This window comes from Ochotona princeps, chromosome 5 (assembly GCF_030435755.1).
Source record: "Ochotona princeps isolate mOchPri1 chromosome 5, mOchPri1.hap1, whole genome shotgun sequence".
Lineage (NCBI taxonomy): Eukaryota > Metazoa > Chordata > Mammalia > Lagomorpha > Ochotonidae > Ochotona > Ochotona princeps.
Window position 1 is genome coordinate 50,988,153 of NC_080836.1, and position 14,399 is coordinate 51,002,551.

At 39.2% G+C, this 14,399-nt stretch overlaps 1 protein-coding gene across 2 annotated transcripts in view; it reads right to left on the reverse strand.

The window, feature by feature from the left end:
- The window catches only part of TLK1 (tousled like kinase 1), a 150,594-nt gene that overhangs the window by 26,752 nt on the left and 109,443 nt on the right, over positions 1-14,399 (reverse strand). For both annotated transcript variants that reach the window (XM_058664620.1, XM_058664619.1), the window contains exons 8-11: positions 12,969-13,061; positions 11,474-11,584; positions 11,230-11,366; positions 9,842-10,030 (exon numbers count right to left, since the gene is read on the reverse strand). In XM_058664620.1, the coding sequence (XP_058520603.1) occupies positions 9,842-10,030; positions 11,230-11,366; positions 11,474-11,584; positions 12,969-13,061 (530 nt within the window). The remainder of the gene's footprint in view (positions 1-9,841; positions 10,031-11,229; positions 11,367-11,473; positions 11,585-12,968; positions 13,062-14,399) is intronic.

Genomic DNA, 14,399 nt, shown 5'->3' on the forward strand with positions numbered 1-14,399 from the left:
CAATATATGTAGGATCATAATAAGATTTATACACCATTTAGCATTTCCCAAGAAAAATCATTCTGGGAACCACTGTTTCAGATCAGCTGAGGCTAGCATCTGTGACATCAACAGTGTAGGTCTTACAAGCGTCTCTGCTGTTCCACTTCCAATCCAGCTTCCTGCTAAAGCACCTGGCCCAATACCTGGATGAAGTTCCAGCTCAGCCTCAGCCTTAACTACTACAGCCATATGGAAAGCAAGCCAGGGACTGGGAGATTTCTCTGTCTCTCCCTCCCTCTCCAGAAGTCAGCTTTTCAAATAAATAAAATAAATCTTTAAAAAGAAGCAAAGGTGGGCCTGGCACATTAGCCTAGTGGCTAAAATCCTCATCTTGTATGTGCTGGAATCCCATATGGGCACTGGTTCTAATCCTGGCGGCCCCGTTTCCCAACCAGCTCCCTGCTTGTGGCCTGGGAAAGCAGTCCAGGATGGCCTAAAGCCTTGGGACCCTGCACCTGTATGGGAGACCTGGCTGTGGCTTTGGATCAGCTCAGTTCTGGTCATTGTTGCCTCTTAGGGAGTGAATCAGTGGATGGATTTTCCTCTCTGTCTCTCCTCTCTGTGTATCTGACTTTCCAATAAAAACAAATAAATCATTAAAGAAAAAAAGAAACAAAGAAAAAAAACGAGTCCACAACAAAACAACTACTCAATTTTTGAAGAATTTTATCACACGCAAGCCATGTGTTCACTTATGTGTTCGGAGGGTGCTGGGTTAAGCTCCAAAGTCACTGGCCTCAGCAATATTTTGTACAAAGGTAACAAATGGACCAATCCAAGGCAGTCAGTTAGTATTTCACGTCTAGAAGTGAAATAAACATTTGAAACAAATCTATCCAGTCTCAGTGTAACATAGCTACTGGATTTTGCTATAACGAATATAGCAAGAGTTGACAGCATTGGTTGCTTACAGTAAATGTAGAGAATTAAATGTTGCAATGTCAATGCAGGGAGGTATCACAAGCAGAAGGAAAAAAAGTTTCTGCAGGAAAAATGACACTAACATGAAATGAGGCTTGAAATTTAAAGTAATATCTCAACTAACCCAGTAAAAAAAAAGACTGCAAAAAATTGCAAAATAGCTTTTGAATAAACACACATGCCACTGGTGTAATTCTAATTAATTTACTTACATAACATTATGCTTTTCTACTTTTGAAGTATAGTTTTGAAAAACAACAAAACATTGCTAAAAAAATTTTAAAAGAGCTAATTAAGTAGAAAGACATCATGTATGTTTATGGACTACAAGACCTGATACTGTCAAGAGGGTAAGACATTCCAAAGCCATCTAAAACTATGCTGAAATTGTTACCAAAATTCTAAAAAGACATGACACTTACTTAATGAAACAGAAAAGCTGATCCTCAAATTCACAGGAAACGGAACAGGGTCTCAAAACTCACTACACTACAGGAACTGGAACAATGGGGTACTAATACAAGAATATACATGTAGATCAAAAGAACAGAACCCACAGAGAAATCCCAAAATGCTCATCAAGTGACTGCTTTTTGACAGGGCATCAAAATTATTTAATGAGGATTTAACAGTTTCTTGAACAAATGGTACTGGGTAAGTAAAAAACCATGTGCAAAAGAATGCAGCTGAACCCGTCCACATCGGTGTATGCACAAAAACAGATCAATGACGTAAATCCAAAAACATGAAACTGTGAAATGCTTAGAACAAAAAGTAGAGAGAAATATTCCTGATCATATATTCAGCAATGGAGTGGATTTTACACCAAAAACATGAGGACTATAACAATAAAAACTGAACAATAAAAACTGAGTTTTGTAAAAAGTTTGGCATATCAAAGGACATTATTAAGATAATAAAAGATAACATACAAAATGGGAGAAAAAAATCTGCATATCATATACCAAAAGTTAGAACCCAGAATACATTAAGAACTTTACAGCTTGGTAACAAAAAGTCCAAACAGTCCTTAATCTACAAATGAGCAAAACACATTTGCCTAAAAGATTTATAGACTGACAATCACATTAAGAGTTATTTAACATCATTAGGTCATTAGGGAAATGCAAATTAAGCCCATAATGAGCCATCACTTCGTACACACTAGGATGGTACTGCTTTCTGCAGAAAGGAAAAATAAAAAGTAATGCCAAGGATGCAGGGAAACAGCAACCCCTGCTTACTGATGGAGGGAACAGAACATAATGCAGACATGGAAAACAGTGACTAAACACACACAGAATTACCACACAAACCTGAAATATCATCCTAGATATACATACCAAAATAAATGGATGTGGGTAGGCTGAATGCTATCCATCTCCCCCCGCCAAATGCCACATTCCAGTAATCCTTGGCAAATGTGAATCACATTATTTCACATGGCAAAGGGTTAAAATAAAGAGCTGACATCTGAGTTTGATTAAAAAGCACAGCAGAGCAACGTCAGGAGGAGCCTGGCGAGGCACAGGGCCATGCGCATGGTGACCCAGCCAGCGTACAGCATGAAAACACTCAGGCAAGAACAGGAACGACTGTATACTACACACTAAGGAAAGCCTATCTGCCGAGTTTTAATCACACATAAATTAATTTGAGGTTTCTTATTTTGGCATTTATTAAGATAACTGTATTAATTTTGTTGATGTGGAAAATCACAATGATTTGTTTTCCTTTTTCTTAAATCATTTTTTAAATCTATATTTGAGAGAATCTTCCATTTGCTGTACTCCCCAAACGGCCACGACAGCCAGGGCTGTGCCAGGAGGCCAGAGCTGCTTCTGGGTCTCCCAGCTGGGCCATCTTGCACTGCCTCCAGCAACCTGAGTAGAAAGCTGGATCAGGAGCAGAGCTGCCAGCGCTGATACAGGATGCTGGCATTGTAGGTGGCACAACATCAGCCCCAGAATCCAGTTTTTCCAATGCTAAACTAATCTCACATTCAAAATAAACCCAACTTGGCTTTGATAAACTATCATTTTTTAATGTATTACATATTGTATTCATGTTGTTAATCCTTTAAGATTAGGATGTTTATTTCCACAACTGAGATTTATCTGGTACACTGTTAAGCTATGGCATCAACATTGCATTGATCTCATAAAATAAAGCATTTCCATTTTTCCAGTTCTCCAGAATTTTATAACACAGTGACACCATTTCATGCTCAAATGGTAGAATTCCTACACCAAATCATCTGAACCTGGAGCTGTCTCTGCTCAAAAACTTGAGCGAGATCTTTCATTCACTGGATCATTCCCTAAATGGTCACAATGGCCAGAGCTGCGCTGATCTGAAACAGAGCCAGGAGCTTCTGGTCTTCCAGGTTTGTGCAGGAGCCCAAATCCTTGGGCCATCCTCCACTGCTTTCCCAGGCCCATTAGCAGGGAGCTCTGTATGGAAGTAGGGTAGTTGGAACTTGAACCAGCACACTCATGGGTTGCCAGTGCTGCAGGCAAAGGATTGGTCTAAAATGCCATCCCACAAGCCCCAGGTCAAAGGTTTCGTTTTTCTAATAGTCACAGAACTATATGCAATTTGTTTTTGCTAATATCAGTTTGGTTTAACTATTACTTTCTAGGACTTCATTTATTTTATAAATTGTCAAATTTAAGCCTTTGATAACATTTTGTTCTCTTTTAATTATCTGTGTACTTAGTAGGAACAATTCCTTTTCTCTTTCCTAATAATGTTTTTTTTTTTAAACAGCCTTAAAAATGATTAGATTTATTTCACAAATTGTGCCTTTTTAAGAAAAATTTCAGCTCATTTTTTGGGGTGGGGTTAATTGACTGTATTGTATAATTACTTTCTGCCCTTTTTCTATCTTTGGTTAATTCTGCTATTGTAACTTAGTGAAATAGCTGCCAAGCCTACGAAACTTTAGGTTTTCTTCCGTTTACATATGTAACTAAGGATGTGTATTTCCCACCAGATGCCCCCTGGAGTCCTTTCCACTACCTTTTCATTACTGAGTTCTAGTTTAACTTCAGTATGATCACAGAATACATTCTGTAGGATTCCAATCACTTTCATCCAGGGGCTCTACCAAACATTTTAGAAAGACACAATGCCTCTACTATACAAACTTATCAATCATCTCACATGTGTTGGTATTTGCTTTATGGCCAAATTTAAAAATACCTAGATATATTATTCCTATTTAAGAAAAGAACATACATTCTGCAGAAGTTGGGAAAAATTCTGCCTATGCTCATTAGGTCATTTATTTAGTACATTTATCTTACACCAGGTGTTGTGTTTTGTATTGCTTTATTTTTACCTGCATGTTTAATTAGTAAGACATAATGTGTTTAGATGTCCTATTATGGCCTGAGGACTGCTTGTTGCTTAAAAGTACTGCTAACTTTGTATGTATTTTGAGACCTTGTATGTATGCACATACAAACTTTTTTTTTTAAAGATTTATTTTATTTTTATTACAAAGTCAGATATACTGAGAGGAGGAGAGATAGAGAGGAAGTGGAGCTGCCGGGATTAGAACCAGCAGCCATATGGGATCAAGGCGAGGACCTTAGCCACTAGGCCACACTGCCGAGCCCCTGCACATGCAAACTTAAAAATAAGGTTGGGTCTGGTGCCGTGGCCTAGCAGCTAAAGGCCTCGCTTTGAATGCACCGGGATCCCATATGGACGCTGGTTCTAATCCCAGCAGCCTCGCTTCCCTTCCAGCTACCTGCTTGTGGCCTGGGAAAGCAGTCGAGCACGGCCCAAAACCTTGGGACCCTGCACCCGCATGGAAGACCCGGAAGAAACTCCTGGCTCTGGACTGGCTTAGCTCCAGCTATTGCAACCACTTCGGAGTGAATCATCAGATGGAAGATCTTCCTCTGATGTCTGTCCTCCTCTCTGTATATCTGACTTTGTAATAAAAATAAATACATCTTAAAACAAAACAAAACAAAACTAAGGTTTAAGTATTGAGACAGTCACTTGATTTACAATTTTTCCTTGTCTTAAACTTCACTGTATTTGACTTAATACAGCTTCCTTTTGGTTGATGCTTGCCTGGAACAGTTTTCTAAATGCTTACTTCAATGTTATCTTTTTTCCCTTTGGCAGTTTCTGATAATTTTTTCTTGTTCCCTTGATTTTCTTTCCATTTATCCTGTTTAGAATTTGCTGGCCTTAAATGAATCTATAGGCTGATGCTGTTCACCTGTTCTGAAATATTCAATGATTTCATCTGCAAATAGTGCTCATGCTCCAATTAAGACATTTCCCCTCAGCTTCCAAACAAGGCTGCGCTGCTTTCCCAGAGATCAACCCCAAGAAAACACAATGGCTACTGAACTACAGAAACCTGGGCCCAAGAACTTGGTGACACTCCAAGATGTGGCAGCAGACTTTTTCCAGGACTAATGGTAATGGCAGAATCTTTCCCAGAGGCGTTTACACAGTAGTGTGATCTTGGTAAATGACAGGAACCTGGTATCCCTGGGTTTTGACATTTCTAAGCTATACGTGATCTCTTGATTGGAGCAAGGCAAGAAGGACTTGGAAGATAAACTACGTATGAGATGCAAGAATTACCTCTGAAGCAGTTCACGCAGACTGTATGTTGTTACTAGAGAGAATGACAACTTTTTGATTTGAGTGCCCCACTTCAGAAAAAAAAACTGGAAATGTGAGACCTTTAAAGAGGCAGATGACCATTCAAGAGACAAAAGACAATCACTAACAGAGAAGGAAATAGTTAAAAAAACACATCAGATCAGGGAAATTTTCCCACCTGGACAATATAAAAGAAGGTATTTATGATCACAAGTCTAATAAGAGAAGCTTCTCTAAAAATTCCAAGGAACTGAAATAGAAGAAAGTCATCTGAGACACCTGTGTATTCTGTGAGGAAAAACCTGCATCAACAGTTCATCTACCACTTTCCACCAGAGAATTCCTGCTGGTCAAAGACCACATGAGCATAAGCAATGTGGACAAGCCTTCAACAGAGTCATCACCTGGTTCTACATCACAGAGCACAGAGTGGAGAAACTGCTTAAATGTAAGGAATACGTGTAAAGGCCTCTGCCCAGGCAAGCAGCACACCTGGTATGCTACCAGAAGCTTCACACCGATGAGAAATTCTATGAATGTAAGGAATGTGGAAAAGCCTTCAGACATGCCACACTGGCAATCTACCCTCTACATACAGTGAATGTGGGAAAGCCTGCAGGTATAACCCTTATCTCAAAAGCCCGGCTATCTGGAGAAGTCTTTTGATTGCACTGATTGGGACAAAGTGTTCAAATGCTTATGTGAGGAAAATCTTCCTGCCACTGCTTTTCTACAACCACACATCAGAGAATTCACACAGGAGAAAAATCTAATAAAAGCAATGCTTGTGAGAAAACCCTTAGCTATCATTATTCATGGGTCATCCAAGAGTGTAGACCAGAGAGAAAGCTTACGATGTAAGGCACCCAGGTAAGCCTTTAGACACAGGATACATCCTGCTATTCATTTGAGAATTCGTTCTGGTGAAAACTATGAAGGTAAGCAATGTGGAAAAGCATTTATGGACAGGTCTCAGCTGGCTTATCAGCAAATTCATACGGAGAGAAGATATGAATGTAAGTAATATACAGGGGACACATCCTGTCAATCAAGAGTCTAGGCAATGAGGCAAAACCTTCAGCCATACTCCAGGATCCAAAGAGGTGAGAGTTCAAAGAAACCCAGTAAAAAAGAGCACCACAGTAAAAAGGCGCTGTGCCTAGCAGCTAAAGTCCTCACCTTGAATGCGCCGGGATCCCATATGGGCGCCAGTTCTAATCCTGGCAGCTCCACTTCCCATCCAGCTCCCTGCTTGTGGCCTGGGAAAGCAGTAGAGGACAGCCCAATGCATTGGGACCCTGCACCCGTGTGGGAGACCCGAAAGAGGATCTGGGCTCCTGGCTTCGGATCGGTGCAGCACCGGCCATTGTGGTCGCTGGGGAGTGAATCATCGGATGGAAGATCATCCCCTGTCTCTCCTCCTCTCTGTATATCTGACTTTACAATAAAAATAAGTAAATATTAAAAAAAAAAAGAAAGAGCACCACATACAGAAAGGCTTTTATTGACAAATCCACCCCTGTACAGCATCAAAGACTTTACATGGGAGTAAAACTCTGTGCTAAATGTGAGAAGGCCCTCAGAACACACATACACTGTCATTATCCTTTAAAATGTTACTCCACAAAGATCTCTTAAACCATTTAAATGTAAAAGAACATAGATAACCTTCAACAAGGTTGGAAGTTTTATGCAGAAAGTCACACTGGAGAAACTGGTCTAAATGCATGTAAGGGATATGAAGTCTAGAAAAAGTGCTCCAACCGCTCATCATCAGTGAGTTCCAGCTGTCAGCAGCCATCCTTCAGCAACCAAGCACTGCAGGGCTAGCAGGTGAATACTTCTGAAACTCATTCACATTTTTTGGTTCCCACTGGCCTTATCTAAAATATAATCATTTCACTATTCAATTCATCTATGACTATTAACTGCATCATCTTTCCTCCCTGTGAAATCAGTTTGTTTATTTATCTTTTATTGGACAGATTGACAGAAAGGAGGAGACACAGACAGAAAGATTTGCCGTCTGTTTGCTCACTCGCCAAATGGCCACAACAGCCAGAGCTGAGCCAAACCATTCCCAGGAGCCAGAAGTTTCTTCCAGGTCTCCCATGTGGATGCAGGATCCCAAGGCTTGGGCCATCCTTGACTGCTTTTCTAGGCCACAAGCAGGGAGCTGGATGAGAAGTGGAACAGTGGCCGTATGTGATCCTGACAAGATGAAGACTTAGCGGATAGGCTATCACGCCGGGCCTGTTAAGTTGATTTCTAACATTGCAGTCCCAATGATCTTTTAAGAATATAATTATTAGACCTGGCATAACAGCCTAGTGGCTGAAGTCCTCACCTTGCATGTGCTGGGATCCTATATGGGCACCAGTTTGTATCCTGGCCACTTTGCTTCCCATCCAGCTCCCTGTTTGTGGCCCGGGAAAGCAGTAGAGGGTGACCCCAAAGCCTTGGGACCCTGTGCCCCTGTGGGAGACTGAGAAGAAGTTGCTGGTTCCTGTGGCCACTTGGGGAGTGAGATGGCAGATCTTTCTCTTTCCTCCTCTATTTATATCTCACTTTACAATAAATAAATGAATAAATCTTAAAAAAAAAAGTACATATTTGAGTAACCCACAGTACACTCAACAAGACTGAACCCTAATGTACATTAATAATGATGTACTAATAGTTTCATCAATTGTAACAAATGGGCCACTCAGGGTACAGGAGGATGGTAAGCAGGGAAAGTTGTGCATGTGTGGGACAGGGGTACACAGAAACTCTCTTTGCTTTCTGTTCTTCAGTGAACCCAAATTCTAAAGACAAAAGTTTATTGACTTAAAAAATCCAATTACACTCTGTTAATAAGAGATAAGCAATTCACGAAATAACTGCTATGTAAAATATATTTTTGATTTAAAGCACTAATGGAAAAATACTGACTTCTAAAACTTCAATAATAAACTATATGGTAAAACCTTACTGTTTACTTTTCTATCATGCTTTGTGAAAATACTGCGGTGGGCACTTGGTACTGCAGTTAAAATGCTTCCTGGGATACCTGCATCCCGTATCAGAAACCCCAAGAGCAGAGAACAGAATGTGGAGTGGGAAGTAAGATGTCCTAGGACAGATTGCTACAATCAGCCACACTTTACAGGCTGCAAAGTAAACGATTTGTACAAGAAAAAACTGAGAAGATGCACATAGGTGAATGAAAATAAAAACTATACTGGAGTATCTCAAAATCAAAGACAAGAAAATGTCTTTTTAGAAAATGTCAGTAATATTCAAGTCAAAAACCCAAAAGTGAAGGTATTCAAGAAGATGGTTACAAGAACAATTTGTTAGGAAACCAGAGAATGTGGGTGAGGACGAAAAGTCTGTACACACAGTCAACTCTTTCAAGACAGCCCAGTTTTGAGGACAGAGAATATACAGGCCATAGGGACTGAGAATTGACAGGAAGTCCCTCTGTGTCAGCTCACATCTGCTTTCTAAAAGGAAGGAACGTGCAGAGAGCCAAAGACTGATGGTGCATGACAAAATGGGTATCAACAGGAGAAACCCCAAAGTGGGCAAAGACTGTTCTCCAAGAGGAGAAAAGAATGCAAAAAGTGGGTACAAAACATTGGAGGTTACACACGATAGCACTTATTTTCTACCTAAATAATTTACGTAAGTCCTTCTAGAACAGAAAAACTATGTATCTCTGGATGCATCTACGCAATGAAATTTTAAACAACGCTGTTTTCTAAAAGATGAATTCATGGCTTGTATTACTTTCATTATTTCAAATTTTTCTACAATAATCACACTGTCTTTTTTAGATCTTTTCCTTGGAATTATAAAGACCAATTCAGTAGCACAGAAAATTTAGAAAACAAAGATAAAGATGAAAAACACCTCATAACTGTAACCTGCCAATGAGTTAAGCTTTGAGGAAAAAGTGCTACATGTCAGTCCCCAATACTCAGTTAACATTTTTCCAGAAAAATAAGTATTAATGGGAACAGTGGAGTAATCAACACCTTAACTAACTCCTCAACTGATTCCAACCTGGAAAAAGGTAATTGTTTTAAAAGAGAACCTTTAAGTCTCCATATAAAAAGGTAGAATTCACATACTTTCAGTACTACCTTCTTTCCTGGCCATACCTGTACTTCCATTTTACTGATTTAATTACAACCATCATGAACACCACCCTCAATGGTAATAGACTTATAAAGAGAATTTTAAAATGGAGGCTTACAGTTGTGGTAAATTTGGTCTAACAAAGGGATCGTTTTCTGCTCCATTGACTGCTTTGTTTTTCCTTTGTTTCGGTTCAGAATTGGTAGATGGTGCCTGGGAATTATTAGCCGTGGGAGGTTTGCGTTTGGCTAGAAGCTTCCTTTGCCTCTCAATCTCTTCTCTTTGCTGATTCACCCATTCTTGCTGCCTGGATTTAAAAAAAAAACAAACCATATTAGCCTTCCACTATTTTTTACAACTATAATATGGAGAGAGGACAGAAACAGTAAAAACATGAACACTGATAGTACAAGTTTGCAACTTTTCAGTCCCACACTGGTGACCCAGCCTGTATATCTCCTTTAGGGTTCATGTGAAAAACAAAAACAAAAACAAAAAAAAACAAAACTTTTTTTGCAGCACCATTTTTTTTTAATTTTTAATTTTTAAATTTTGTGGTACAATTTTGTAATAGACTGGGATGTCCCCCCCATGTGAAAATTTTTAAGTGAGGTATACTTCAACCCCTAACCCGGGGAAAGATGTGTTGGCCACACGTTAACAGGGTAACTTATATTTTTCCACCCCCTCCACTCTAACAAATACAATTTCTTCAAACACTTGACCAGAATGTGTTAGGCTACACCACATCACTCCTGAACAAAGACCCTATCTATTGTATATCTAATTTATCATCACCACTTCACCAGTGTTCAGTACTAGTGCTCAAGAAATATTGGTTGGAGAAATAAATCAGCTAAAAAAAAGAGAAAATGCTAACAAAGTAGAGTAGATATTATAATCACGTCTCATTACTTACATGGCAAATCTGCAAAACCAAATATGAATTCAATATGAAAAGTGTTTAGATTTTGGGAACATGAAGTGGAGACATTTTAAAAGTAAATGAAAACTGGGCTCGGTGGCGTGGCCTAGTGGCTAAAGGCCTCGCCTTGAAAGCGTCCTGGGATCCCATATGGGCAACGGTTCTAATCCCAGCAGCTCCATTTCCCATCCAGCTCCCTGCTTGTGGCCTGGGAAGGCAGTAGAGGACGGCCCAAGGCTTTGGGACTCTGCACCCGTGTGGGAGACCTGGAAGAGGTTCCAGGTTCCCGGCTTCGGATCGGTGCAGCACCGGCCGCTGCGGTCACTTCGGAAATGAATCATCGGATGGAAGATCTTCTTCTCTGTCTCTCCTCCTCTCTGTATATCTGACTTTGTAATAAAATAAATCTTTTTTTTAAAAAAAAAAGGTAAATGAAAACTAACCTTAACAATAGAAAACTAGGAATAAAAGGGGAGTTGTGAAAATTTAAGGAAACAAGAAATAGCAAGAAAATTAAACACGGCTTTGAAAAATGGTGAAGACTCATATACTAAAATTTCCAAAACATTAGAATGACTAACTTCACAAGATTCTGAAATGCAAAACCATCTGTCCATTGTTCAGTAAATGAAGCGCCATGTCTAACTGTGGTAAAGTGCCCAAGGCGTAATCTATCTTGCATACTCTTCTCTCTGCTTGATAGTTTTTCTTGTGTACTCTGAAAAAATAAAAGAAAAAAACATCAGGTTTATTAATTTACACTGTAAAAGCACAAAAGGCAAAGGGGGTTAGTGAAAGATAACATTCACTGAACTTTTAACCTACCTTTTCAATAAGAAGTTTCTTGCTCATTGATATGCACTTATTTAATCGTTCTTTGTATTTTTCAAGTAATTTTTGTTGTTCATCTATTTGCCGTCTGAGATCACAGTTAGCCTACGACACAAGTAGAAAACAAAAGATGTAGGAAAGGAATATGTATATATGAAAAACGTAGGAATATTTCCAATATTCTGAATAAATTAAATAGGGACACGATTAATAAGATTAAATATTTGAGTATAATACTAAGCAAACAGACCTTTTTACTACAGAATAATGTCACTGAATAGTATGACCAAAAATACACGGATTCTATAGCCATAATCTAGACCCTGAAACCCACACTCGGAGGTGGGGATGAGGAAAGCCCAGGGAAATCACTTGGCCTGGCCCTGTGAAGGAATCTGGAAACAAGTCTCAAAACTCCATACATCTACAGCAGGCTCATTTTCAAAGGGATATTTCCGTGTTAACCAAGAATGATGTTGTAAACATTCAAATGGCCACTGGTCCAAAAAAAAAAAAAAAAAAAAAAAAAAAAAAGGTGCTTTGGCTCCTGTTAAGGTGTACACCATTGGCTAAGTTAAGTAAGTTATCTAGCTCTAGGTCTGGTTTTCAAATTTCTAAACAGCATCAACACCGTCTAGTTCACACTTCATTGGGAAGAACTAAAATGGCAGATACACTGTGTCTAACACTAAAAATAAAGGTTAAGTTTTCTATTTTTGTAGCTAAAAAGACATTTTCTCCATTAAACGTATGGATGACACTGTAAGTTATGGAATCAGGTCTGGACCAGCAGAGGAGGAGTCAGGAACTCCATTCAGCTCTCTCATGTGTGAAGCAGGAATCCAAGCACCAGCCAGCACCCACACTGCCTTCCAAGATGCACCATCAAGAAGCTGAGTCAGAAGCAGAGGAGCTAGGACTCTAATGACACCCGACACAGGAGGTCACTGTCAGAGACAGCAGCATATACAATGCCAGCCCCTGAGATACTCTCACGTTGAAGCTGGTATTTCCAATCATGTACTTACACTGCCAGAAGAGGTTGTCCCCACCTCACCAAGTTATCAAATTTTTCACAAAGTTATGTAGTACATTAACACTGCTGCCAAATAATTTACTTTTTCCCTTCCACTTCCCCCTTTTTTTTTTTTAACATTTAATTAACTTAATTGAAAGGCAGACAGAAAGATGAGGAGAGAGCTGAGAGACATAGGAGACCTCTAATTCACTGGTTCATCTTAATGCCTCAACAGCCAAAGCTAGGTCAGGTGTCAAGCAAGAGTCAAGAACTCCATCCAGACGCCCATGGACAGCAGGCCCCAAGCATTTAAAATCACTGCCTGCTGCCTCCCAGTGTGCTTGTTAACAGAAAGCTGGAATTGAAGGTGAAACTGGAACTTGAACTCAAGCACTCTGGGTACAGGACGTGGGTATCCTGAGGGACATCTGAATCATTATCAAGTGCCTTCCCCCGCACCTTCTTACTTACCCTGAGCAAATCATCTATACGACCTTCCTTCTTTTCCAGGTCCTGGTTTTTATTACTTTCTAATGCTGCTAATTTCAGCATTGTGAGATCAGTCTAAATGAAATAAAGTTATTTTTTATTATCTCCATTATTAACATTGCTGCATACAAACTTTAAATAAAACTAGATTTCACCTGGTAAATAAACATATGTATATTTGTGCTATGTATGTAAAACCTATCTCAAAACATTTTAATGCAGTTCTAAGCTCTAATAAATGTCTAAAAATAGTACAAATTTACAAAAAAAAAAATTTGAGACGTTAATTCTTTGGAAAATTTATCCTCATCAAAATGAAGAGCTATACATTACTTCAGTTAATTCTTAAACTTTACAAAACCTTTATAAAGTTTTTTTAACTGAAAAGCAAACACTGCATTTTTGATGTATACTTTCTACTTTGATACACACGTAGAACGGCTGAATCAAGCAATTAACACAGCACTTTTTGCGATGAGAACACTTGAAAGTCTCCCCTTTTTTTTTTAAGATTTACTTATTTTTATCGGAAAGATATACAGAGAGGAGGAGAGACAGAGGAAGATCTTCTGTCTGCTGGTTCTCTCCAAAAGTGACCACAACAGCTGGAGCTTCTTGGTATACCACATGGGTGCAGGGTCCCACAAGCAGGGAGCCTGATGGGAAATGGGGTACTGGGACATGAACCGGTGCTCATACGAGATCCTGGCATGTGAAAGGCAAGCACCACCAGGCTACCTCACCAGGCCCAAGGTCTATTGTCTGAGTCATTTTCACATACATAATAAATTATGATTGTGATCATCATGATGTGCAAAGACCCCCTTAAACTTATTCCTCATATCGTACTGAAGTCCTGTATACTCTGAACAACACCTCACACAGCAAAGCCATTCATGAGCTGCTCAATCACTCCAACAAATGTATTGCAATCCCAGTTTCAAGATCTTCCAAGGAGAGGTTCTGAAACATTTCTAACAGTCAGGAAGCAAACCCACCACAATTTCAATTACTGGAAACTGATTCAGGAGCTTGAGATGGACAAAGCACACCATCTATTTTCTCCAGCCCTATTCTGGCAAATTCACGCATACATGAATTTAAGTTAAACTGAAAAACTTAGTACCTCCATTGTAAACTCATGGGACTAAATATAACTATAAAATATAATCAGATAATTCAATTTCAAAATTAGTTTTCTAAATTGTAGCACAAATGGATACACATGTATTCATCTTAACGGCTTCAATGCCCACTTGCAACAAATTTAGCAGCCTCAGGAAGATATTAGTTACATATACTGCCAATTTCAAAAAGAATCGGTGAGCAAATTATGATGTTTTTTTGTTTTGTCTTTTACTTAAAAGACCTATTTAACTGCCAGCAGGTAACAAAGCAGAATCTGAAAGTACA